We start from the raw sequence: 24,115 nt of genomic DNA, 5'->3' as shown, positions 1-24,115 counted from the left end.
CCTCAGCTACTTAGTGAGGCCCTCCGCAACTTAGTGAGACTCAGTTTCAAAATAAAGAATAAAAAATAGGGCAGGGGGTGTAGCTCGGAAGTCGTATGCCCCCGGGTCCCATCCCCAGACCCACAAAAAATAAATAAATAAATAAAATAAGAATTAAAAATAGGGCTGGGGGTATAGCCCAGAGGTAGAATGCCCCGGGCTCAACCCCCAGTACCACAAATAAACAAAAGAGGGAGAGTTAAAAGTACAAAAAAAAAAAAAAAAAAAACTTCTGAAGAGACAGTAACAGCTCACTGAAAGCAAATATAAAATAAGAATAATATTGTGAAAAATATCAAGGAAGGACTTCCTCACCTTTTCCTGAGTCTGTGTTTCCGCCCCTCAGCTGAGGTTTTCCTAGCGTGTGTAGTACTTGGCCACAGTAGTCATTTCTGGAGAGCTTATAAGCAGTTAACACTGGACTGCTGTGGCTGGGAGATGTGCCGCTTTGTACCTACTCTGGTCCATTCCTAAAAACAGCTTACTATATGCAATGACTTGGACATTACAAGCCTGTTCAGAACTAGACACACATGGAAACTATTGTGCACATGGAAACTATTGTGAACAGCTTAAAATTTTTTTTCATGGAGCTGCAATGGGCTAGAGAGAAAAAACACTTGAAAAACTGACTCAAAACTAACGGGTAGGCAAGTAAAAAGGACAATAAGAGTGGTGTGTGTGTGTGTGTGTGTGTGTGTGTGTGTGTGTGTGTGTGTGTAAAGTAGGTATGTTTTCATATGCATTCACTCATTTCCATTAAATAGCCCTCCCTCCAAAACTTAGGTTCTAAATGCTGTCAGGGTAACGGCTCTTGCTTAGTAGTCAGGTAGAGCCGATGATGATGTCCCCGCAGAAAGGGAGACGTGGGAGTAAAGACGCTCCCTGGGTCATGTGGAGCTTTCTGTATCTCTGCCAGAAAATATTTTGGTCTGAGTCATTAGGAAATATAGGATACAGCTATTATGTAAAAAGAGTAAGGTGTTTAGAATTGTCTCCTTCAGAAAGAAGTTTCTTGGTAATTTCAGGAAAACGATGGCCAGTGGTTATGTTTTCCCTCAGTTTCCTTTCAAGAGGAAAATGAATACTGCACATGACTATAGCAGTAATGTGTGTGAAAAATCAGGCCTGAGACACTTGCACAGTGTCCCGAAGAATATTCTTGTGGTTTATGAGATGGGAAGACAGATTTATTTTTCCTCTTCTACAGAGGATAGGCTTGGCAAATTAACCATCCTGCTAATTTAGTAGGATAAAAATTTAGTAATGGAATGGGGGGGAAGGATCTGCGATTTTGTATGAGTGAAAGTAGCTTTACATTTTAACCTTCAAATGGAGAAAAACAAGTACAGGTTTCTCAATGGTTTCATTAAAGCAAATTGAGTTTTCAAATGTCATTCTACCTTTCTAACAAAAAAAAAAAAAAAAAGCTGATCTAGTTCTAGTGCTGTTTTCCACAACAGAAAATCCCCATTACTGTTTTATTTAAAAATCAACCCCAAGCCACAACCCAATGTACATGCTATCCTTTATTCACACACAAAATTCTCATAGCCGGTAAGGCAACTTAAATATAAAACACTTTCCAAAGAAATAAGCCCAACTCCTCCTAATTGGTAGAATTATTCCTGTCATTTTGACATAAATTTTGGTATCTAAATATTGCATACTCAGTGGTTTCTAAAAATGTCCACATAGTAGCAACAGCTGCAAATCCAAAATACTAAAGATAAACTTAATGTATTCAAATGCGTCCTTACCATCTGTCTCAAGTTGGCTGACAGGTGTTACATTCACAAACACCAAGCTTTTGTGTGTGGGTTACAATATAAACCTTTCCACAAAGGCAAGATGTTGCAAAATTAATGTCTCAAGGCCCCTGAAAGGACATTACAACTTCAGTCAGGCATTAAGAAGTTCATCGTCGGAGTGTCCAATGGCATCGGGGTTTGAGAGTGGATCCAAGTCTGCAAATAGATTGAACCAGGCTGACATGTCTTGGTTACCACTGTTGGGGGCTATTTAAAAAAAAAAAAGAAGAAAACACATTAAAATGTTGCAACTTTTAAAAATATTTGTCAGCCAGGCATGGTGGCACACGCTTGTAATCCCTGCACTTGGGAGGTGGAGACAGGAGGATTGCACAGGTTCAAAGTCAGCCACGCTGGCTTAAGAGACCCTGTTTCCAAATAAAAATACAAAATAGGTCTGGGAGTGTAGCCCGGAGGCAGAAGGGCTTCCAGGAACCCCAGTACCACCACCACCAAAAAAAAAAAAAAAAAAAAAAAAAAACCTCTGAAAAAAAATATTTCTGTCCCACTTTTATTTTTTGTTTGTGTGCCCTATTTTTCGAACTTTTTATTTGGAAACAGGGTCTCACTAAGTTGATGTGAGCCTCACTGAGCTGCTGAGGCTGGTTTCAAATCTATGATCCTCCTAATTCCAACTTCCTCAATACTGGGTATTAAAAGTGTATACCACCACAACCAGCTCTATCCTACTTTTATAATTTTCAAATAGATGCTTCTTTTTGTGTGTGTGTGTGTGTGTATGGTACTGGAGAATAAACCCTGGGGCATTCTGAGCTATATCCCCAGACATTTTTTTTTTCTTCCTCTGGAAACAGGGTCTCACTAGGTGCTGAGAATCTCACTGTGTTGCTGAGGCTGCCCATAAACCTGAATCTTTTTGTCTCAAGCCTTCCAGCTACTGGGATCACAGGGTGCACCATCACACCTGGCAGTAGATGTTTCTTTTAATAAAAAATTAACAATAATAACCAATTATATCACCTTAAGGATAAATTTTAAAAGCTTATGCAGATATCTGTGCTTTACTGATGCCCCTGGGTTCAATCCCTAGGACCACAAAACAAAAAAAAATTTGCAAAAGTCTTAGACATAAGGTGGGGGGATCCTCCTGATTCTACACACCAAACAGTTATAATGGGTTTATGGTTGTTTCCTTTGTTTTTTTCATATACATGATATTTTACAAAGTACACTGTATTTCAGATCCAGTGTCGTGTGTACATGTGTGTGTGTGTGTTAGTTACTGGGGGTTGAACTTGGGGGCATTCTACCTCTGAGCTACACTCCCAACCTTTTATTTGAAACAGGGTCTCGCTAGGTTTCTGAGAGCCTTATTTGAGCTGAGGCTGGAGATGCTCCTGTCTCAGCCTCTAAGTACTGGTATTACAAGCATGCCCACCTTTCAAATCCAACATCTTATTAGTAAATCCCTGTGATCTTCTAGTAGAGAATGGGAAATTCTGTATATTGATAATCTGTAAGTTCAAAAAAAACCTTAAAAATTTAAAGAGATTGACCCTATCTCAAAATAATTTTTTTTTTTTTTTTTTGCAGGTCTGGGGTTGGAACCCAGGGGCATTTGACCTCCTAGCTATAGCCCCTGGCCTATTTTTTATTCTTTTAACCGGGTTTTACTGAGTTGCAGAGGGCCTCACTAAGTAGCTGAGGCTGTCTGCGAATTGCGATCCTCCAGTCTCAGCCTCCCAAATGATGGGATTACAAGTGTGCGCCACCACGCCTGGCTTCAAAAATTTTTAAAAAGTACTGGGAGTTGGGCATGGTGGTGCACGCTTGTAATCTCAGCATTAGGGAGGTTGAAACGGGAGGATCGCGGTTCACAGACAGTCTCAACTACTTAGTGAGGCCCTCTGCAACTCAGTGAGATGAGATCCGGTTTCAAAACAAAGAATAAAAAATAGGGCAGGGGTGTAGCTCAGAGGTACAATATCCCTGGGGTTCCATCCCCAGTATTGCAAAAAAAAAATTTTTTTTAAGGGCTGGGAGTGTAGCTCAGTGATAGAGCACCCATGGGTTCAATCTTCAGTACCATGCCCCCTACTCACACAGTCTATCCTTGTTAGCTAACACTTGCCAAAGACCAGTGGGGTGGGGTTGGGCAGTAGGACCCTAAGCCTGAAGGGCCGAGTGGAGTGAGCCTTGAGCAGCTTGCGTCGCTCTGAAGAGCCTGAGGAAGCGTTACTGGTACCCGCAAGGTAAGGCTTTGAGTCCTGGCTGCACCACCTACTGATACGTAACAGGAGCGCATCACTTTACCTCAGGGGCTTTTGCTTCTTCATTTTATAATAACCATATGAGATGTCATTACAGTGGGACACTAGAGAGCAGCAAAGGATCTGTTAATAATTATGCAGGAAGAATCGGTGTCAGCGAAGACTGGTGGTCATTACAGTAACACCTGACCTCCCTGTAGCTGTCAGGGAGTTTTGATGAGTATGTAAGTTACAGAGTTATACAAATGAGGGCGTTTTTATACTCCTCAGTCATAATGGGAATAAAGGACTCAGTTACATTTTTTTTAAAGGGGACTCTCCCTGCAATACACTATTATTGCCTGTAGAGATTCTTTTTTTTTTGTTTTGGTGGTACTAGGGGTGGAACCCAGGGGCTCTCTACCTCCGGGCTATACTCTCAGACCTATTTTATATTTGAAAACAGGGTCTCACTGAGTTGCTGAGAGCCTCACTAAGTAGCTGAGGCTGGCTTCGAACCCATGCGATCCTCCTGTCTCAACCTCCCAAGCACGGGGATTACAAGCGTGCGCCACCACACCCGGCCCTTCAGAGATTCTTAAAACATAGCAAATAGAACATGAATTATACAATATTATAAATAATATTAATAAAATATATAAATAAAAAAGAGAGCCAAGCCGGGCGTGGTGGTGCACGGTTGTAATCCCCGGGCTTGGGAGGCTGAGACAGGAGGATCGCACAGGTTTGAAGCCAGCCTCAGCTACTTAGTGAGGCTCTCAGCAACTTAGTGAGACCCTGTTTCCAAATAAAATATAAAATAGGTCTGGGGTATAGCCTGGAGGTAGAAAGTCCCTGGGTTCCATCCCCAGTACCACAATAAATAAATAAGTTACCTAATTAATTAAAATAGAAAAACAAAGCCGGGTGTGGTGGCACAGGCTTGTAATCCGCACGCTTGGGAGGCAGAGACAGGAGGATCGCGCAGGTTCGAAGTCAGCCTCGCTGGCTTAAGAGACCCTGTTTCCAAATAAAATATAAAATAGGTCTAGGAGTGTGGCCCAGAGGTAGAAGGGTTCCATTCCCAGTACCACAAAAAAAAAAAAGAAAAAAGAAAAAAGGAAAACAAAAAGAGCCAAAATAACTGTTGTCATCCATCTTTCTTTCTTCCTTTCTCTCTCTCCTTTCTTTTTGGCGATACTGGGAATGGAATGTAGGGGCATTGTACATGAGCTACACCCACATTTTTTAGTCTTTTTTTTTTTTTTTGAATAGGGTCTCACTGAGTTTTGAAGGGCTTCGCTAAGTAGCTGAGGCTGTCTGCGAACTGCAATTCTCCAGTCTCAGCGTCCTGAATGCTGGGATTTTAAGTCATTAAAGTGGGAGCCACTACGCCTGGCCCCTGTGGTCAACTTTCCTAAAGGAAACGCTCCATAAACAATCCCAACATTGAGACCTGGAGCATGGTCAAGAGGCGCTTCCTCCCTGTGATTCCCTTCCAGTCACAACTCCGCCACCTTAGGAAATGGGACCACATTCATTCTGGGCCGCTGGCAGCCATATCGTGATGAGCTGCTTTTGCCTTCATGTTGGTAAATACACAGGTGGACTCCTGTTGGTGGGGTACTTGTAAGTGGTATTGCTTGACCTCAGGCATATGTATACTTTGTTCGAGTAAAAACTACAAAATGGTTTTCTAAAGAATAATCCCAATAGCATTCCTATAAACAGTGTGTGAGATTCTAGTTCTTCCACATACCTGTCGCTGTGGACTTTATTTTCATTTTACTCTTTCTGGTAGGTGGGTTTTGGTAACGCATTTAGTTTTAGTTCTCATTCCTGTATGACTAATGAATTGGGCACATAATGACTTAATTTTTAGGTTACGAAGAATTTCAGCTAAACTGGCCATGGCAGCAAACACCTACAATCCCAGTACTTGGGAAGCTGAGATAGGAGGATAACAGATTCAAGGCCAGCCTCAGAAAAGCTGCAAGAACCTGTTTCAAAATTTAAAAAATAAAAACAGCTGGGGTAGCTTGGAGGTAGAATGCCCTGGGCTTAATCCCCAATACTAAAAAACAAAACAAAACAAACAACCCTTTTTTTAAATTAAAAAAAGAATTTCAAAGCTGGGTGTGGTCTCACAAGCTTGTAATCCAGCACTTGGAAGGCTGAGACAGGAGAATCGCAGTTCTTGGCCAGCCTCAGCTACTTAGTGAGGTCCTTTGCAATTCAGTGAGACTCTTTTTCAAAAATAAAGCAAAAAAGCCGGGTGTGGTGGCGCACGCTTGTAATCCCCGCGCTTGGGAGGCTGAGACAGGAGGATCGCGCAGGTTCGAAGCCAGCCTCAGCTGGCTTAAGAGACCCTGTTTCCAAATAAAATATAAAATAGGTCTGGGAGCGTAGCCCAGAGGTAGAAGGCCCCTGGGTTCCATCCCCAGTACCACCAAAAATAAAGCATAAAAAAAATAGGGCTGGGGGTATAGCTCAGAGGTAGAATGCCCCTGGGTTCCATCCCCAGTACCACAAACAAAAAAGGGAATATGGGAAAGTATTTTCCTATAAGAGATGTTAACTCACTAATAACGGCACTGAGGAAATAGGAAGTTATGATTCGAGGCTGGAGTGTGGCTCAGTGCTAACATGCTCACTTAGCACAAGCAGAACCCTGCATTCCATCCCCAGCACTGCAGAGAAAAGCTCATCTTCCATCCAAAATAGTATAAGCGTTATCAACCAACCTAGCCCAGAGCGAAGTGCAGAGCTTACGATTTCTATCTATGGTGAGGGATATCCAAGTATAGCTCCCGTTTTTTTTCTTTAACGGTACTGGGGATGGAACCCAAGGGCATTCCACCTCTGAGCTACTCCCCCTGCCCTATTTTTCTTATACCCTATTTTGAAACAGGGTCTCACTGAGTTATGGAAGGCCTCACTAAGTAGCTGAGGCTGTCCTTGAACCGCGATCCTCCTGTCTCAGCCTCCCAAATACTGGGATTACAAGTGTGCACCACCACGCCTGGCTCCAGTTCTTTGTGTGTGTGTGTGTGTGGGGGGGGTCTAGGGATAGAACCCACGGGTATTCGACATCTGAGCTATACCCCCTGCCCTATATTTTATTCTTTATTTGGAAACAGGGTCTCACTGAGTTGCTGAGAGCCTCACTAAGTAGCTGAGGCTGGCTTCGATCCTGTGCGATCCTCCTGTCTCAGCCTCCCAAGTGCGGGGATTACAAGCATGCGCCCCCAAGCCTGGCTCCAGTTCATTATTAACAATTTTTTTTGGACAACGTGAAACAAAGAGTATAAAGTGATCCTTTTCTAAGTTTATCTGAAGTCAATAGATTCTTAATACAATGGGGAAAAATATAGAGCTTACATCTTGTTAACTTTGGACTCTGTGAAGGCACTGGCAGGGAGTCAGTATGTTCTGATCCCTCCTGGGAGATCCAGCCTAGGGAGGAAAGTAAGAATTATCTATTGTTAATCAAGGAGAAAGTAGCACCAGAGAAACCAAAAAAGGTAAAGGTGTAAGAAGTGTAAAAACTGAAAACGTAAAGCTGGGCATGGTGGCGCACGCTTGTAATCCCCGCGCTTGGGAGGCTGAGACAGGAGGATCGCACAGGTTCAAAACCAGCCTCAGCTGGCTTAAGAGACCCTGTTTCCAAATAAAGTATAAAAATAGGTCTGGGAGTATAGCCCGGAGGTAGAAAGCCTCTGGATTCCACTCCCAGTACCAACCAACCAACAAACAAACAAAAAACTGAAAACGTATCTATATTATGTATTTTATTCAGTCATCTAAGTTTAGTTGCAGCTAGAGTTAACTAGACCTTCTTTTATTTTTCAAAGTAGTTTGAAATACAGTTTTTTATTAAAAAAAATTATACCCAGGTATGGTGATACATGCTTTTAATCCCAGCATTCGGGAGGCAGAGACGAGAGGGAGGCGGAGACCTTCTGGAGGGTTATGGTTCACTAACAGCCTCAGCTCTTAGTGAAGCCCTTCACAACTCAGAGAGACCGTTTTAAAATAAAAAAGAAGCTGCCTGTGGTGGTACACACTTGTACTCCCAGAATTTGGGAGGCTGAGACAGGAGGGTTGTGGTTTGTGGATAGCCTCAGCTACTTAGTGAGGCCCTTTGCAACTCAGTGAGACCCTATTTCAAAATAAAGAATAAAAAAACAGGGCAGGGGCTATGGCTCAGAGGTCAAATGTCCCTGGGTTTCATCCCCAGACATGCAATAAATAAATAAATACATAGATAGAATAAAAAATGGAACCAGGTGTGTAGCTCGGAGGTAGAATGCACATGTTCCATCCCTAGTACCACACACACAAAAAAAAGAATAAAAAAAAAAAAGAAAGAAAAGAAAAATGTAATTGGTGTCACGGTGGTATTAAGCAGCGCGGGACCCTTAAGAGGTTACCAGGCCTAGAGGGCCCTGCCTTTGCGAAGCCATCAGTACATCATAGCCGGGTGGGCTCGCTGTCGGAGGAGGCCCATCGTCTCTGTCTCCAGTGCTCCCTGCCGTTCCACCTCCACCACAGGATGATGTGCCGATGCTGACATCGTGTGCTTGAGCTTCCCAGCCCCAGAACAGTGAGCCAAAACCTCTGCTGTTTACACATTGCCTGTCTGTGGTACTTTGTTAGAACAGTAGAGTAGAGACTAAGGCAGATGGGGCTACTAGAGACAAATCTTTTTTTTTTGGGGGGGGGTGGGTACTGGGGATGAAACCTAGGGGCTTTCTACCTGTGGGCTACACTCCCAGATCTATTTTACATTTTATTTGGAAACAGGTCTCACTAAGTTGCTGAGAGCCTCACTAAGTAGCTGAGGCTGGCTTCGAATCTGTGCATCCATCTTCCTGTCTCCGATTCCAAGGCTGGGATTACAAGGGTGCGCCCGGCAAGACAAATCTTTTAACTCTGAGGGCATTTCACTCCCCTGAACTACATAACAAGAGAAAAAGAAGTAGACTTAATGGAAAGGCTGGTGACATGAAGCTTTGTACTCTGGAGCAGAAGGCCAGGTTTTGGTGCTGTCTTAACTTTTTAAACTTGAAACTTCTATGAGACCTTGAGCAAGTCACCAAACACTCGCTTTCCCCTTGCCTTCACTACTGAATAGGCTATCCTGTCAGCCTATAGGCTGCAAGCAGAGACCTTAGAGATGTTCTGTGTGGTGAAAAAAATTGTTGACATTGTGTTGCCAAAAGCAAGAGAAAAATCCAGTGCTGCTAGCTTGTGGCAAGTTAAGGAGGAAGAGGGGCAGAATATACAGTGGCGGATCAGTCAGTTTGCAGATCTGTGTAACTACCAGGCCCTTGAGGTGGCATGCAAAAATAGGTGTCTTATAAAATTGTACCATAACAAAACACGTGAATTATTATCAAATAATGCCGCCAATTTTTGCTTTTAGGCTGTTCATTAAATTCTTTATTTTTTTTTTTTGGGTGGTACTGGGGTTCCTGGAAGCCCTTCTACCTCGGGGCTACACCCCCAGACCTATTTTTTATATTTTTATTTGGAAACGGTCTCTTAAGCCAGCGCGGCTGGCTTCGAACCTGCGTGATCCTCCTGTCTCTGCCTCCCAAGCGCGGGGATTACAAGCGTGCGCCACCACGCCCGGCTGTTCATTAAATTCTTACTGAGTACTTACTTAACTGATATTTATTGAGCTACCTTTATGCTGCTGACATAGAAAGCACAACAGATCATGCCCTTGGAATGTTTGTAAACAGCATATGAGCATAAGAATTTTAATACAGATTACATTGTATTAAGACACTGATAGCCGGGCGTAGTGGCCACACTTATAATCCCAGCATTTGGGAGGCTGAGACCGGAAGATCGCGGTTCACGGACAGCCTCAGCTACTTAGTGGGGCCCTCTGCAACTCAGTGAGACCCGGTTTCAAAATAAAGAATAAAAAATAGGGCAGAGGGTGTAGCTCAGAGTTCAAATACCCCTGGGTTCCATCCCCAGACCTGAAAAAAAAAATAAAAAGACACTGATAGGTGCTATCGGTTTTTTTGTTTGTTTTTGTTTTTTGCAGTACTGGGAATGGAACCCAGGAACATCCTACCTCCAAGCTATACCCCTAGCCCTATGTTTTATTCTTTATTTTGAAACAAGGTCTCACTAAATTTTGGAAGGGCTCACTAAGTAGCTGAGGCTGGTGGCAAACCTGTGATCCTCCTGTCTCAGCTTCCCAAGTACTAGGATTATAGGCATGCACCACCATGTCTGGCTTATAGGGGTTTTGTTTTGTTGTTTTTGTTCCATCCCATACTAGGGATGGAACCCAGAGGCATTCTACCTCTGAGCTACACCCCCAGCCCCTTTTTATTTTTATTTATTCTTATTCTTTATGTTTGAAACACACTCTCACTGAGTCGCAAAGGGCCTCACTAAGTAGTAGCTGAGACTGTCTGCAAACTGTGATCTTCCTGTCTCAGCCTCCCAAATGCTGGGATTACAGGTGTGTGCACCATACCCAGCCTAACCAAGGTATATTTTAAGTGAAATTATGATTTAAACTAATTGGCAAGAAATAGACTTAATCATTCTTTCTCTTTTTTTTATTTTTTGTGATGCTGGGGATTTAGTTCAGTGTCAGAATGTTCTATTTCTAAGCTACACACCCAACCCTATTTGTTTGCTTGTGGAACTGGGAATGGAACCCAGGTGCATTCTACCTTTGAGCTAAACCTCCAGCCCTATTTATTTATTTATTTGTTTGTTTGTTTATTTTTTGGTGGTACTGGGGTTCCTGGAAGCCCTTCTACCTCCGGGCTACACTCCCAGACCTATTTTTACATTTTTATTTGGAAACAGGGTCTCCTAAGCCAGTGCGCATGGCTGGCTTCGAACCTGCGCGATCCTCCTGTCTCTGCCTCCCAAGCGCGGGGATTACAAGCGTGAGCCACCACGCCCGGCTTCTTTGTTTATTTATTTATTTTTGCAGTACTGGGGATGGAACCCAGGGGCATTCTACCTCCAAGCTACACCCCAGCCCTATTTTCCATTCTTTACTCTGAAACAGGGTCTCATACCTTATACCTATAAGAGCCTGGAACTGTCCCTCAGAGCAGTTCCTTTGTCTCTTGTCAACTCTGAACCCACAAGAGAAAAGCATTCTTGATGATAGCAATAGTATGACCTGACCTAGCAGTAATGTAGCAGGTCAGGTGTCAGAAACCAGACACCTAGGGAAGTCAGTGAAGAATACATGAGTCTGGTGGTGGTAGTGAGGAAGTGGCCCTCGCGTCACTCGTGGTAACAGATCCCAGTGCGATTATATTTGAACTTAAAATCAATCGCCCAATTGATCCTAGCATCAACAAGCACACCACTGTGCTTTGTAAAGACAAAATAAGCACCCATGTCCACATGTTGTACAGACACTTACTGTTGAACAGTCCAGCAGCATGAAGACCAAGGTCAAAGAGCTCTGAAGGGAGGAACCCAGAGGACTGAGCGAGAGGCGCAGATCCCGCAGGAGGCTCCTGGCACAGGAGCCAGGCGCCAGGGCTCCCGGAGGAAGGCGGGCATTCTTGGGTGTTGTCAGCAGTGCTTGACGAACCCGGACTTAGGTTATTCAGAAATGAGAATTCCTTCTCAAAATCTTCTCTTTCCAGTGAATCTACAGGTACATCTTTTGCAACTGCTGATTGGAAATAAAAACAGGAAGGCTTTTTTTTACTTTTTGAGGAAACAAAGTAGCACATAGGACAAATCAAATTTGTTTCACTGATCTTCCACTTTATTAACATACTTTTTCCAATTAATTGTTGGTTAGTTTATGTAACAATTATTTTCTTTTTCTTTTTTGTAGTACTGGGGATTGAACCCAGTATACCTTCAAGCTACACCCTCGGCCTTATTTCTAGTTTTTTTTCCTTTTCCCTCCCCTCCCTCCCTCCCTCCCTCCCTCCCTCCCTCCCTCCCTCCCTCCCTATTTTGTGGTCCTGGGGATGGAACCCAGGGGCATTCTACCTCCGAGCTACACCTGCAGCCCTATTTATTATTTTTAAACAGGGTCTCACTGAGTTGCAAAGGACCTCACTAAGTAGCTGAGGCTGGCTGCAAACTGCGATCCTCCTGTTTCAGCCTCCCAAATGCTGGGATTACAAGCGTGCACCACCACACCCGGCTCCTGGCCCTATTCTTATTCTTTATTTTGAAACAGGCTCTCACTGAGTTGCAAAGGGCCTCACTAAGTAGCTGAGGCTACCCTCAAACTGTGATTCTCCTGTCTCAGCCTCCCAAGTACTGGGATTATGAGCATGGCCACCTATACCCAGCTATGTGACAATTATTTATTTTCTCTCTTTCTTTCTTCCTTTTTTCTTTTTCTTTTGGTGTTGCCGGTTGAACCCAAGGCATTCTACCTCTGAGTTATACTCCTCGCCCTATTTAATTAAATTTATTTATTTATTTATTTATTTATTTATTGCTGTACTGGATATGGAACCCAGAGGCACTCCACCTCCAAGCTGCACCTCCAGCCCTATTTTTATTCTTTATTTTGAAACCGGGTCTCACTGAGTTGCAGAGGGCCTCACCAAGTAGTTGAGGCTGTTCGCGAACCGTGATCCTCCAGTCTCAGCCTCCCAAATGCTGGGATTACAAGCACGTGCCATCATGCACTGGCCCTATTTTATTTTTTATTTTTTATTTTTTGGTGGTACTGGGGTTCCTGGAAGCCCTTCTACCTCCGGACTACACTCCCAGACCTATTTTTACATTTTTATTTGGAAACAGGGTCTCCTAAGCCAGCGCGCGCGGCTGGCTTCGAACCTGCGCAATCCTCCTGTCTCTGCCTTCCAAGCGTGGGGATTACAAGCATGCGCCACCATGCCTGGCTATATTTTATTTTTAAACAAAGTCTCACGCTGGGCATGGTGGCACACACTTGTAATCCCTGCGCTTGGGAGGCTGAGACAGGAGGATCGCGCAGGTTCGAACCAGCCTCAGCTACTGAGTGAGGCTTTCAGCAACTTAGTGAGACCCTGTTTCCAAATAAAACACAAAATAGGTCTGGGAGTATAGCCTGGAGGTAGAAAAGCCCCCTGGGTTCCACCCCCAGTATCCCCCCCCCAAAAAAAACACCCAAAGTCTCACTGAGTTGTGAAAGGCCTCACTAAGTAGCCAATGCTGGCTGCCCTGTGATCCTCCTGTCTCAACCTCCCAAGTACCAGGATTACAGTGTGTGCCACAATACCGGGCTCCTGACGATTATTATTATTTTGAAAGAACTTGGGATGGAACTCAGGGGCATTCTACCTTTGAGCTATATCCCCAGCTCTATTATTTTAGGAAACAGGGTTTCACTGAATTGCAGAGGGCCTCACTAAGTAGCTGAGGCTATCTGCGAACCTATGATCCTCCTGTCTCGGCCTCCCAAGTACCAGGATTACAAGTGTGTGTGACCATGCCCAGCTTTGAAGGATTCTTTTACCTATAAAATTTAAGACTATGAAACAACTTTTGCTTGAAAGAGGAATAGACTTTCAAATATAATGATGGAATATTTCATATAATGCTTTATATCATAACCAATATTTCATATAATCCATAGGGCCCAAATATAATGATGGACTGTTTAATATAATTCATAATCCATATCGGTATTAAATAGTGATAAAGAGAAGAAAAAAAATCACAGTTCTTAACAACTTTATCAAGCTGAGTGTAGTGGTACATGCTTGTAATCTCCTTGGAAGGCTGAGACAGGAGGATTGCAAGTTTGAAGCCAGCCTCAACAACTTAGTAAAGCTTTCAGCAAATTAGTGAGACCCTTTTTCCAAATAAAAAATAAGATAGGCCTGGGGGTATAGCCTGGAGATCAAGGCCCCTGGGTTCCATCCCCAAGTACCACAAAAAAGACAAAAACAAAAACCAATTTTTATCAATATAGAGTGAAAGTAAGAGGCCATCATGACAGAAAAAGAGGTTTCACAGGTCTGTACTCAGTGTAATTGGTAAAAGTCATTTAAAACAAAACAAGTACCCAAGCACTTCAAGTCTCTGGAAATTGTCCCAAGGACATATAGGATATGAAAAGAACATTTACTTAAGTAAAATCTACTAGAATTCAGGGAGGAATTGAAGAGTCTGTAGAGTTTGAAATGGAAAACAATTACCTTCCTCCCCCTTCCAACTTGGCAAGATGGAAATTCCACCCCAGCCAAGAATACAGGGTTCTCTTTTCCCCAACTCTCAGCTGAAAGCCGCTTTCCCAGTGGGGTAGGATGCCAGCATTTCATAGCCTCTCCCCAGTTCCCTGTTGCTGAGGTTGAGTCCCATAAGTGTAGTCAAGAGTAGGGGCTCAGCCAAGCATGGTGGTGCACACCTATAATCACAGTACTTGGAAGGCTGAGGCACCAAATTGCTGAGAACCTCACTGAGTTGCTGAGGCCGGCTATGAACCTGTGATCCTCTTGACCCAGCCTACCTAGTATTAGGATTATAATGTTGTACATTACTATTCCCAGCTAAAACCCCATTTCAAAATTTAAAAAAGTATAAAGTGTTGGGAGTATAGTTCAGAGGTAGAACACCCCGGGTTTGATGCCCAGTACTCCCCCCAAAGTAAAAAGAGTGGATACTCCCATCTCCCAGATTGACTTCACTTATCTGATGGAGACTCTGAATTGGATGTGGCCTGCTAAGAATGCCAGGTCCCTGATCATTTGGCCACCTGACCCCACATGTAAAATGGTAGTTTCAAGAAGGAAGAGGCAAGCCAAAAGTCCCTGAGACCACTGCCCCTCCAGCACTCAGCTCCTAGATGGGGTGCCACTCAGAAGCATGCCAGTGTCCCGGGCCCAGCTCAGCCCAGTCCTTCACTCAGAGACTTCCCTTTGGTGGAGAGAAGACCCTAAAAGAGAAATCTCTTAACCTCTTCCCAAAGGAACTAACTTCATCTTCACAGAGTGTGAAGCTCGAGTTTAAAAATGCTCTGAGAGACAGTGGAGGCTGTGGTGAGAGGGACCAGGAGACTGGCAGCTGCGCTGGACTGTAGGCTGAACTACAGGCCAGCTAGTTCACCTGAACGAACCAGAGAGAAACCCAGCTAAGGTCAGAACAAATTTCAAACACTGACCTTGAGGACTGTTCCTTCAAAGGAGCCCAAATATGATTGGCTTAATCTGTGGAACAATTTACACTCTAGGGCATTGCTGAAATTAATAGAGCAATCAGCTGGAATTGACTGGAGTTTAACAGCCGGGCATGGTCAGGGAGACTGACAGGCCAAGAGCTCCGCTGAAACTGCTGTCATCACAAGCCCAGCCCGAGCCCAGACAGTGCCCCAGACCCGGCACTCGGGAGGGCCAGAGATGGAGCACAGCCTACACCAAATAACTCAGGCTCTTTCTAAGCAAGTAAACAAGCAAACAAATCCATACGAGGGCACTAATACCCAAAGTTACTAAAATGTATTATTTATGATATCCAATTTCATCCAGGCATGGTGGCACATGCCTATAATCCCAGTACTTGGGAGGCCAAGACAAGTAGATCATAAGTTCAAAGCTAGAAAGCTTATTGAAACTTTAGGATAGCATTCAAAAAAACAAAATATATGAGTTAACTAGGGTTCAAGAGGGACTTGAGAATGCTAAAGGAGTAGAAAGCTATTCAAAGAGACAGTAACTGAAAACTCAAATGTAAAGAAAGATACAACTATCTAGGTACTGTCAAAGGTCACCAGATTCAGTTCAAAGAATTGCATATATAATAATCTCTCCAAGGTCAGGGAAGCAAAAATAAATAAATAAAAAACGAATTTGGATGTCTCAGCACATGCTTATAATCCCAGTATTTGAGAAGCTGAGAGAGGAGGATTGTCGTTTAAGGCTAGCATCGAAATATAAAAAAATAAAAGCCGGGTGTGGTGGCACACTCCTGGGTTCCACACCCAGTACCACCAAAAAAAAAAAAAAAAAAAAAAAAAAGGACAAAGTATTTGCCAATATGTAGACCTATACTATGATGATGATGATAATAATAATAATAATAATATTTTTGCAGTAAATAAAGAATTTTAAAAATAGGGCTGAAGGTGTATCTTGGAGGTAGAATGACCCTGGGTTCAACCCCGAGTACCTAAAAAAAAAAAAAATGCTTTCTTTTGTTAAGTCTTACTTTTGATTTAAAGTAGTAATGCCAGCTGGGTGTGGTGGTGCACACTTGTAATCCCAGCGCTTGGGAGGCTGAGACAGGAGGTTTGCACAGGTTCAAAGCCAGCCTCAACTACTTAGTGAAGCTCTCAGCAACTTACTGAGACCCTGTTTCCAAATAAAGTATAAAATAGGTCTGGGAGTATAGCCTGGAGGTAGAAAAGCCCCTGGTTTCCACCCCCAGTACAAAAAAAATTATATATATAGATATATAATTAATATAATAAAGGTATACATTTTATAAATTATAAAAATACATACTTAATAATAATATATACTTTATAAATATAATATATACACTTTATAAATAATAAAGATATATATTTATGTATATATATATAGAGAGAGAGAGAGCGAGAGAGACACTGTGGGTTATAGCTCAGAGGTAGAATGCCCCTGGGTTCCTTCTTCAGTGCCAATAAATAAATAAATAGATTAATTAATTAAAATGTTCATTTTCCAACGAAAATGTGGAAGCCAGGTACAGAATCAGGAAAGCACGACATAACAACAAAAAGGCAGGTAGCGAAAGCTGCATGTGAGCCTGACCAAATGTCAGATTTAAAACAGACTTCAAGGTTATCTTTCTAAATATATTTAGAGAAATAAATGAACCCATGATTAAAGAACTAAAGGAAGTGGATTGGGAGCAAGATGGTGTCTGGCTGTTCCAGAGATGGATTTATTAACAGAGACTCTCTCTCTCTCTCTCTCTTTCTCTCTCTCTCTCTCTCTCTCTCTCTCTCTATATATATATATATATATATATTTTTTTTTTTTTTTTTTTTTTTTTTTTTTTTGCGGGTCTGGGGATGGAACCCAGAGGCATTTGACCTCCGAGGTACACCCCCTGCCCAATTTTTTATTCCTTATTTTGAAACTGGGTCTCACTGAGTTGCAGAGGGCCTAAGTAGCTGAGGCTGTCCGCGAACCATGATCCTCCGGTCTCAGCCTCCCAAATGCTGGGATTACAAGCGTGCACCACCACGCCCGGCTATATTTGAAGAACTATTTATATACTATTCCACCCTACAAGAGCTAAGGAAGCCAGGTGGGGGATCACAGTGCCTAGTTTTAGTATAATAATAAGAAAAAACATAGTAAAGAAGGCAGGAAGAGGAGGTACCTATGCTACTCCTTACCCAAGTCCAGCCAGCACAGTATAGAGAGAGGTATCTCCAGCTTGGGGATGGAGAGCAAATTAAGGAAAGGCCTTAGATTTGAAACCCAGTACCAGGTTGGCCACAAGGAGACCCAATGGCAGACAGGCCCATGACCCCGCTCTGAGACCAGTACCTGAAGAGTGATCCTCCAAATTCTCCTTAGTTGATGGCCAAGGGGCTGCCTTCACCAAATCTTTGGCAACCCCAGGCATCACAGCAAGGAGTAAGGCTCCAGCCAGCGGGGCACAGGGCAAGAAAGTGAGCAAAGCCTTAGAGCTCAGCATTGGGCCTACCTCAGTGAGGCTCGGCACCAGATAGCCCCAGGGCCCTGTCTTGAGGCCGGTGCTCGTTGGCGGAGCCTTTAGCCCGTCCCCTGCATCGGATAGAGACCTGACTCTGGTGGGGCAGATTCATGTTTCATGTTTCCGCCTACGTCACTGGCATGACCCCGACACTGGACAGGTCCCTGTGGCTTTGAGACTAAGGTGTGACCTAGCCTTGTGTCATTCGAGTGGCCAGGGGATGGCCTCTACCCATGCTGACTGTGAGCAGCAGTGGAGAGCCAGACTCCAGCCACTGAGGAGAAGCTCAGGAGAGGGAGCACAGGACCCAACACCTGTCCCCAAGCCACTGCCTGTGGACAGACTTGGGACCTGCCGTGGTGGCAAGAGGACACCCGCAGCCTTGTCTATGGGACTTATATCCCAGCCAGCATTACCTGGACCTAGTTGTAACAGTCTCAGGTCATGAGTTTGCCACAGCTGCAGGAAGCCACCAGCGCATGGGCCTTGGCCCTGCCCCTCACCTTGCTGCTCTCCGCAGGCCGTAGGATCCTAATGTAATCCAGCATTATGGTGTTGGTGACAACTGGACTGCCACCCATTCCATCTCAACCCCAAGCAGCACAACAGAGAGAGTAACTGTCTCCTCCTTGGGGAAGAAATCAAGGTGAGCACCAAGTCATTGCTTAAGAGCCTGAGCCTGGTCTCTCCACAGTGAAGCCCAGGGCCAGACAGAATCCTATGGTGACTGAGCAGGGGCAGAGTGATGATGAGATGTCCTAGCCTAGCCGAGCTCTAAGTACAGGTGCGTGGGAACAGACACGTTTTATAGACATTCTCTAGTTCATTCTGAACAACACACCAACTACCTATTTGAGACAAAACATGGGCTCTTTGCACCTTTCAGTGCTGAGCTAGGACACCAATAGAAGACCTGTGCGTAGAGCGCCATCTAGTGCTGAAACAGTGGAAGTAAACACAGGTTCAGAGACTATAAGGCTTAGAATATCTGGAAGATCATAAATCAAATTATGAAGACTAGAATAAATACCTAATCCTTTATTGTGCAATGTCGTGTTCTACAGGCACCAAGAACTTTCTTTTTTGTGGTGCTGGGGATTGAGCCAAGGAGCATTCTACCTCCGAGCTACACCTCTACTTCAATTTTTTTTTATTATTCTTTATTTTGAAACAGGGTCTTATTAAGTTGCATAGGGCCTCGCTAAGTAGCTGAGGCTGGCTACGGACCCAGATCCTCCTGTCACAGCCTCCTAAATAGTGGGATTACAAGTGTGCACTACCACCCCTGGCTAGCACCAAAAACTTTTATGGAATATAATAAGGCACCAGGAACAGACTATATAACTGACTGTATAGCAGTCAGTGTCTATAAACTCTTGGGCAAATAATCCAAAAAAGCGCTTTTTTTTTAAGTGGTACTGGGGTTGGAACCCAGAGGCTTTCTACCTCCAGACTATACTCCCAGACCTTTTATACTTTATTTGGAAACAGGGTCTCACTGAGTTGCTGAGAGCCTCACTAAGTAGCTGAGGCTGACTTTGAACCTGTGCGATCCTCCTGTCTTGAATCCCCAAGTGCAGGGATTACAGGAGTGCTCCACCACACCCAGCTCAAAATAGCTGTTTTAAAGAAACTTAAAGAGCTTCAAGAAAACACAGAAATGATTCAGTATTCTAACAGAGAAACTTAACAGAAAGAGAAGTAATTTTTAAAGTCAAGCAGAGATCCTTGAGATGAAAAGTACACTGTGCAAAATTTAAAATGTGTTTGAGCTAGCTATGGTGCACATCTGTAATCCTAGTACCTGGGAGGCTGAGACAGGAGGATCATAGGTTTGAGGACAGCCTCAGCAAGTAGGGAGACTCTAAGAAACATAGCAAGACCCTGTTTCAAAACAAAAATAACAGCAGGGTATGGTGGTGCACACTTGTAATCCCACCATTTGAGAGGCTGAGACAGGAGGATCACTGTTCTTGGACAGCCTCAGCTACTACTTAGGCCCTTTGCAACTCAGTGAGACCCTGTTTCAAAGTAAAGAATAAAAATTGGGCTGGGAATGTAGCTTGGAGGTAGAATGCTCCTGGACTCAATCCCCAATAAGAAAGGAAGAAAGGAAGGGAGGGAGAAGGGAAGGAAGGAGGAAAGGAAAAGAAAGATGAACACATAGGTTACCCAGTTAGCCTGACTGTGGCCTTCTCAACAAACCCTTGTCGGCCAGTAGAAAGTGACATGAGTCTTTGACAGTACTGAAGAGAAAGTGCAAGCAAAAATATCCTGTAAATATGAGGGAGAGATAAAGATATTCCCAAATAAAACTGAGGATTTCTCATCACCAGAACTATAGTACAAAAATACTAAAGGGAGCTCTTCAAACTTAAAGGAAATGATGCTAGTGAGAAGAAAATATCAGAAGGTATAAATATCACTGGTAAGAGTAACCATGTGTAGGAACCCAGAATGCTCTAATGTCCTAAACCATTCATATATTTTGTATTAAAACTAAAGAACAATTAAAAATAATAGAAATTATATTAATATATTAGGAAAAAGGCAATATAGAAAGATGTCAATGGAACATCAAAAATTCAAAATGTGCCAGGCATGATGCCAAACACTTGTAATCCCAGCACTTGGGAGGCAGCAACAGGAGGATGACAGGTTCAGAGTCAGCTTCAGCAGCTTAGTGAGGCTCTCAGTAACTGAGTGAGATCCTGTTTCCAAATAAAATATTTTTAAAATATGTAAATTTTTGGGAGTGTAGCCCAGAGGTAGAAGGCACTTGGGTTCTATCTTCAGTGCCACCAAAATAAATAAATAAATGAATAAAAAATCAATGTGCAGAGGAATTGTAGTATGTTTAGAGGTTTCTCTAACTCTTTAAATATCCTCCCATCCATCCATCCATCCATCCTTCCTTCCTTCCTTTCTTTCTTTCTTTCTTTTTTTTTTTTTTTTTGCAGTACTGGAGATAATCTACCTCCAGTCTATACTCCCAGCCCTATTTTTTATTCTTTATTTTAAAACAGGGTCTCACTGAGTTGCAAAGGGCCTCACTAAGTAGTAGCTGAGGCTGTCCTCAAACCATGATCCTCCTGTCTCAGCTTCCCAAATGCTGGGATTACAAGTGTGTGCTATCACACCCAGCTAATCTTTTAATTTTTTTAAATCTTTTTTTTTTTTGCAATACTGGGGATTGAACTCAGACATTCTATGTCTGAGCTACACCCTCAGCCCTAATTTATTCTTTATTTTGAAACAGAATCTCACTAAGCAATAGTTTTTACTATTTATTTTGAAACAAACCTAAGTTGTGGAGGGCCGCACTAAGTAGCTAAGGCTGGCTTTGAACCTGCAATCCTCCTGTTTCAGCCTCCCAAATACTGGGATTACAAGTGTGTGCCACCACTCCTGGCTTTTTTTCTCTTCATATCTTTGTGGTCAATGTTAAGCTGCCATCATTTCTATCATTTCAAAATAGACTGTTTTAGCCAGGTGTGGTGGCATACCCTTGTAATCCCAGTACCTGGGAGGCTGAGACAGAAGGATCAAAGGTCTGAGAATAGTCTCAGCAAATAGTGAGACTTTCACCAACCTAGTGAGACTATGTTTCAAAATAAAAATAAAAATTGTGCTGGGAGTGTAGCTAGGAGGTAGAATGGCTCTGGATTGTTCCATCTCCAGTACCTCCCCCCCCAAAAAAGTAAAGTGATTCAGTCCCAGTGCTAGGGAGGCTGAGATAGAAAGTTCACAACTTTGAAGTCAGCCTGTGGTAACTTAGCAAGACTCTGTCTCAACATTGGGCGTGGTGGCGCACGCTTGTAATACCAGCATTCTGGAGGCTGAGACTGGAAGATCACAGTTCGCAGACAGCCTCAGCTACTTAGGCCCTCCACAACTTGGTGAGTATTTTGTTTCAAAAATAAAGAATAAAAATAGGGCTGGGAGTGTAGCTCGGAGGTAGAATGCCCCTGGGTTCTATCCCTAGTACCACAAAACAAAAGTCTCAAAATAAAAAAATAAAAAGGTTGTGGATTGTAGTTTAGCAATAGAAAGTCTGTTAGTTCAATCCCCCTACTCCCTCACATAAAACTCCACAAACACAAGCCTGGCATGGTGGCGCACGCTTGTAATCCCCACGCTTGGGAGGCAGAGACAGGAGGATCGCGCAGGTTCGAAGCCAGCCGTGCTGGCAAAGAAACATAAAACAGGTCTGGGAGTGTATCCTGCAGAAGGGTTTCCAGGAACCCCAGTACTACCAAAACAAAACAAAACAAAACACTCCACAAACATAACTATGAAAAACTTGAAACTTAAATATAGCCCTATAAAATGTATTTATGCATTTTAAATAATTTAATTTTTTGTGGGTCTGGAGATGGAACCCAGGGGCATCCGACCTCCAAGCTACATCCCCTGGCCTATTTTTGTATTCTTTATTTTGAAACAGTGTCTCACTAAGTTGAGGAGGGCCTCACTAAGTAGCTGAGGCTGTCAGCAAACTGTGTCCTCTGGTTTCAGCCTCCCAAATGCTAGGATTACAAGCGTGCGCCACCATGTCCGACTTACTTTTGAAAAGGCTAGATTCTCTGAAAATGACTACCAGACCCCCTAGTTAGGCACTCTTAGGAGGATAACTCAAAAGTATACAGAATAGGCTTCTATATAAGGAACTTCACTTTTTTTTTTTTTACAATTGAATGGATATTAACACAATATTTTTATTACACAGAGGTTCTGATAAACTCTTTGGACTTTTGTCTGTGTGGTACTGGGGATTGAACCCAGAGGCATTCGACCTCTGAGATACATCCCCACACTGTTTTTATTTTCATTTATTTATTTATTTTGATGGTACTGGAGATGGAACCCTTCTACCTCTGGGCTACACTCCTAGACCGATTTTATTTATTTTTTTAATTTGAAAACAGGGTTTCTTAAGCCAGCAAGGCTGGCTTTGAACCTGCGGGATCCTCCTGTTCTGCCTCCCAAGCGCAGGGATTACAAGCGTGCGCCACCATACCCGGCCCCACACTGTTTTTATTTCTTGGAAACATGGTCTAAGTTGCAGAGGACCTCACATAAATTGCTGAGGCTGGCTTCCAACCTGTAACTCTCCTGTCTCAGCCTCAGTATTAAGATCATAGGTGTGTGCCATTGCACCCAGCTGTTTTGACATTTAAATGTGACCATTTCAAAGTAATGAATTTACCATCTCACCTGTTTCACTCTCAAAGCTTGCTGCTTCTTCTGACAAAACTATCCTGCAAAAAAAAACAGAAAAGGCATCAATTTTTGTTAAAATACATTTGAGATTTATATTCCTCAAACAGTTTTATAAAAATTACATAATTTTTTAAATTCAAGAGACATATGAAATACCTGTGTGGTAGATCTCCCCAAATCTATGTCTGAGAGTATTTTTCTACTTCTATAGATCTTGGCATACTAAGAATGTTTTACCCCTTATGTTTTCAATAATCATTTACTGAGTATCAACATCATAATATCAGCATTGTAGGTACTATGCTATATCACGGTTGAGCATCCATAATTTTTTTGTGGTGGTATTGGGAGTAGAACCCAGGGGCTTTCTATCTCCAAGATACACTCCCAGACCTATTTTATACTTTTATTTGGGAACAGGGTCTCACTAAGTTGCTGAGAGCCTCACTAAGTAGCTGAGGCTGGCTTCGAACCCATGCGATCCTCCTGTCTCAGCCTCCCATGTGCAGGGATTCCTGGCTGAGCATCCATAATTTGAAAATCCAAAATGCTCCAAAATCTAAAACATTTTGAGCACTGACATGATGCCACAAGTGGAAAAACCCCATACCATGGAATTTTGTTTCACACACAAAATCATTAAAAATATTTTAAGCCAGGTATGGTGGCACATTCATGTAATCCCAGTACTTGGGAGACTGAGACAGGAGGAGCCCAGGTTCAAGGACAGCCTCAGCTGTGTACTGAGATTCTCAGCAATGTAGCAAGACCCTGTTCCAAAACAAAAAATAAAATAAAAAAAGGGCTAGGGGTATAGCTTGGAGGTAGAATGCCATTGGGTTTAATTCCCAGTATATGTGTGAAATATTTGTACATACATATATCACGCCATGTGATATATTAACTTTCTTTTTTGCAGTACTGGGGATGGAGCCCAGGGTCATTCTTCCTCTGAGCTACACCCCCAGCCCTGTTTTTTATTCTTTTTTTTGTGTGTGGTATCAGAGATGGAACCCAGGGGCATTCTACCTCCAAGCTATACCCCCAGCCCTATTTTTTAATTCTTTATTATGAAACAGGGTCTCACTGAGTTGCAAAGGGCCTCACTGAGTAGCTGAGACTGGCCACAAACTGGGATCCTCCTGTCTCAGCCTCCCAAATGCTGGGATT

At 43.1% G+C, this 24,115-nt stretch overlaps 1 protein-coding gene across 1 annotated transcript in view; it reads right to left on the bottom strand.

Moving 5' to 3' along the window:
- Positions 1-1,941: 1,941 nt before the first annotated feature.
- ICA1L (islet cell autoantigen 1 like) overlaps positions 1,942-24,115 on the bottom strand; it is a gene marked incomplete at both ends in the record, with an annotated part of 44,412 nt that continues 22,238 nt past the window's right edge. Inside the window, 4 exons of the mRNA XM_080690342.1 lie at positions 1,942-2,057; positions 7,442-7,516; positions 11,481-11,738; positions 22,940-22,983. Coding sequence (XP_080546468.1) covers positions 1,942-2,057; positions 7,442-7,516; positions 11,481-11,738; positions 22,940-22,983 — 493 coding nt within the window. The remainder of the gene's footprint in view (positions 2,058-7,441; positions 7,517-11,480; positions 11,739-22,939; positions 22,984-24,115) is intronic.

This window comes from Muscardinus avellanarius (assembly GCF_963383645.1).
Source record: "Muscardinus avellanarius genome assembly, chromosome: 2".
NCBI classification, from domain to species: Eukaryota; Metazoa; Chordata; class Mammalia; order Rodentia; family Gliridae; genus Muscardinus; species Muscardinus avellanarius.
This window is presented reverse-complemented; position numbering and strand designations above follow the sequence as displayed.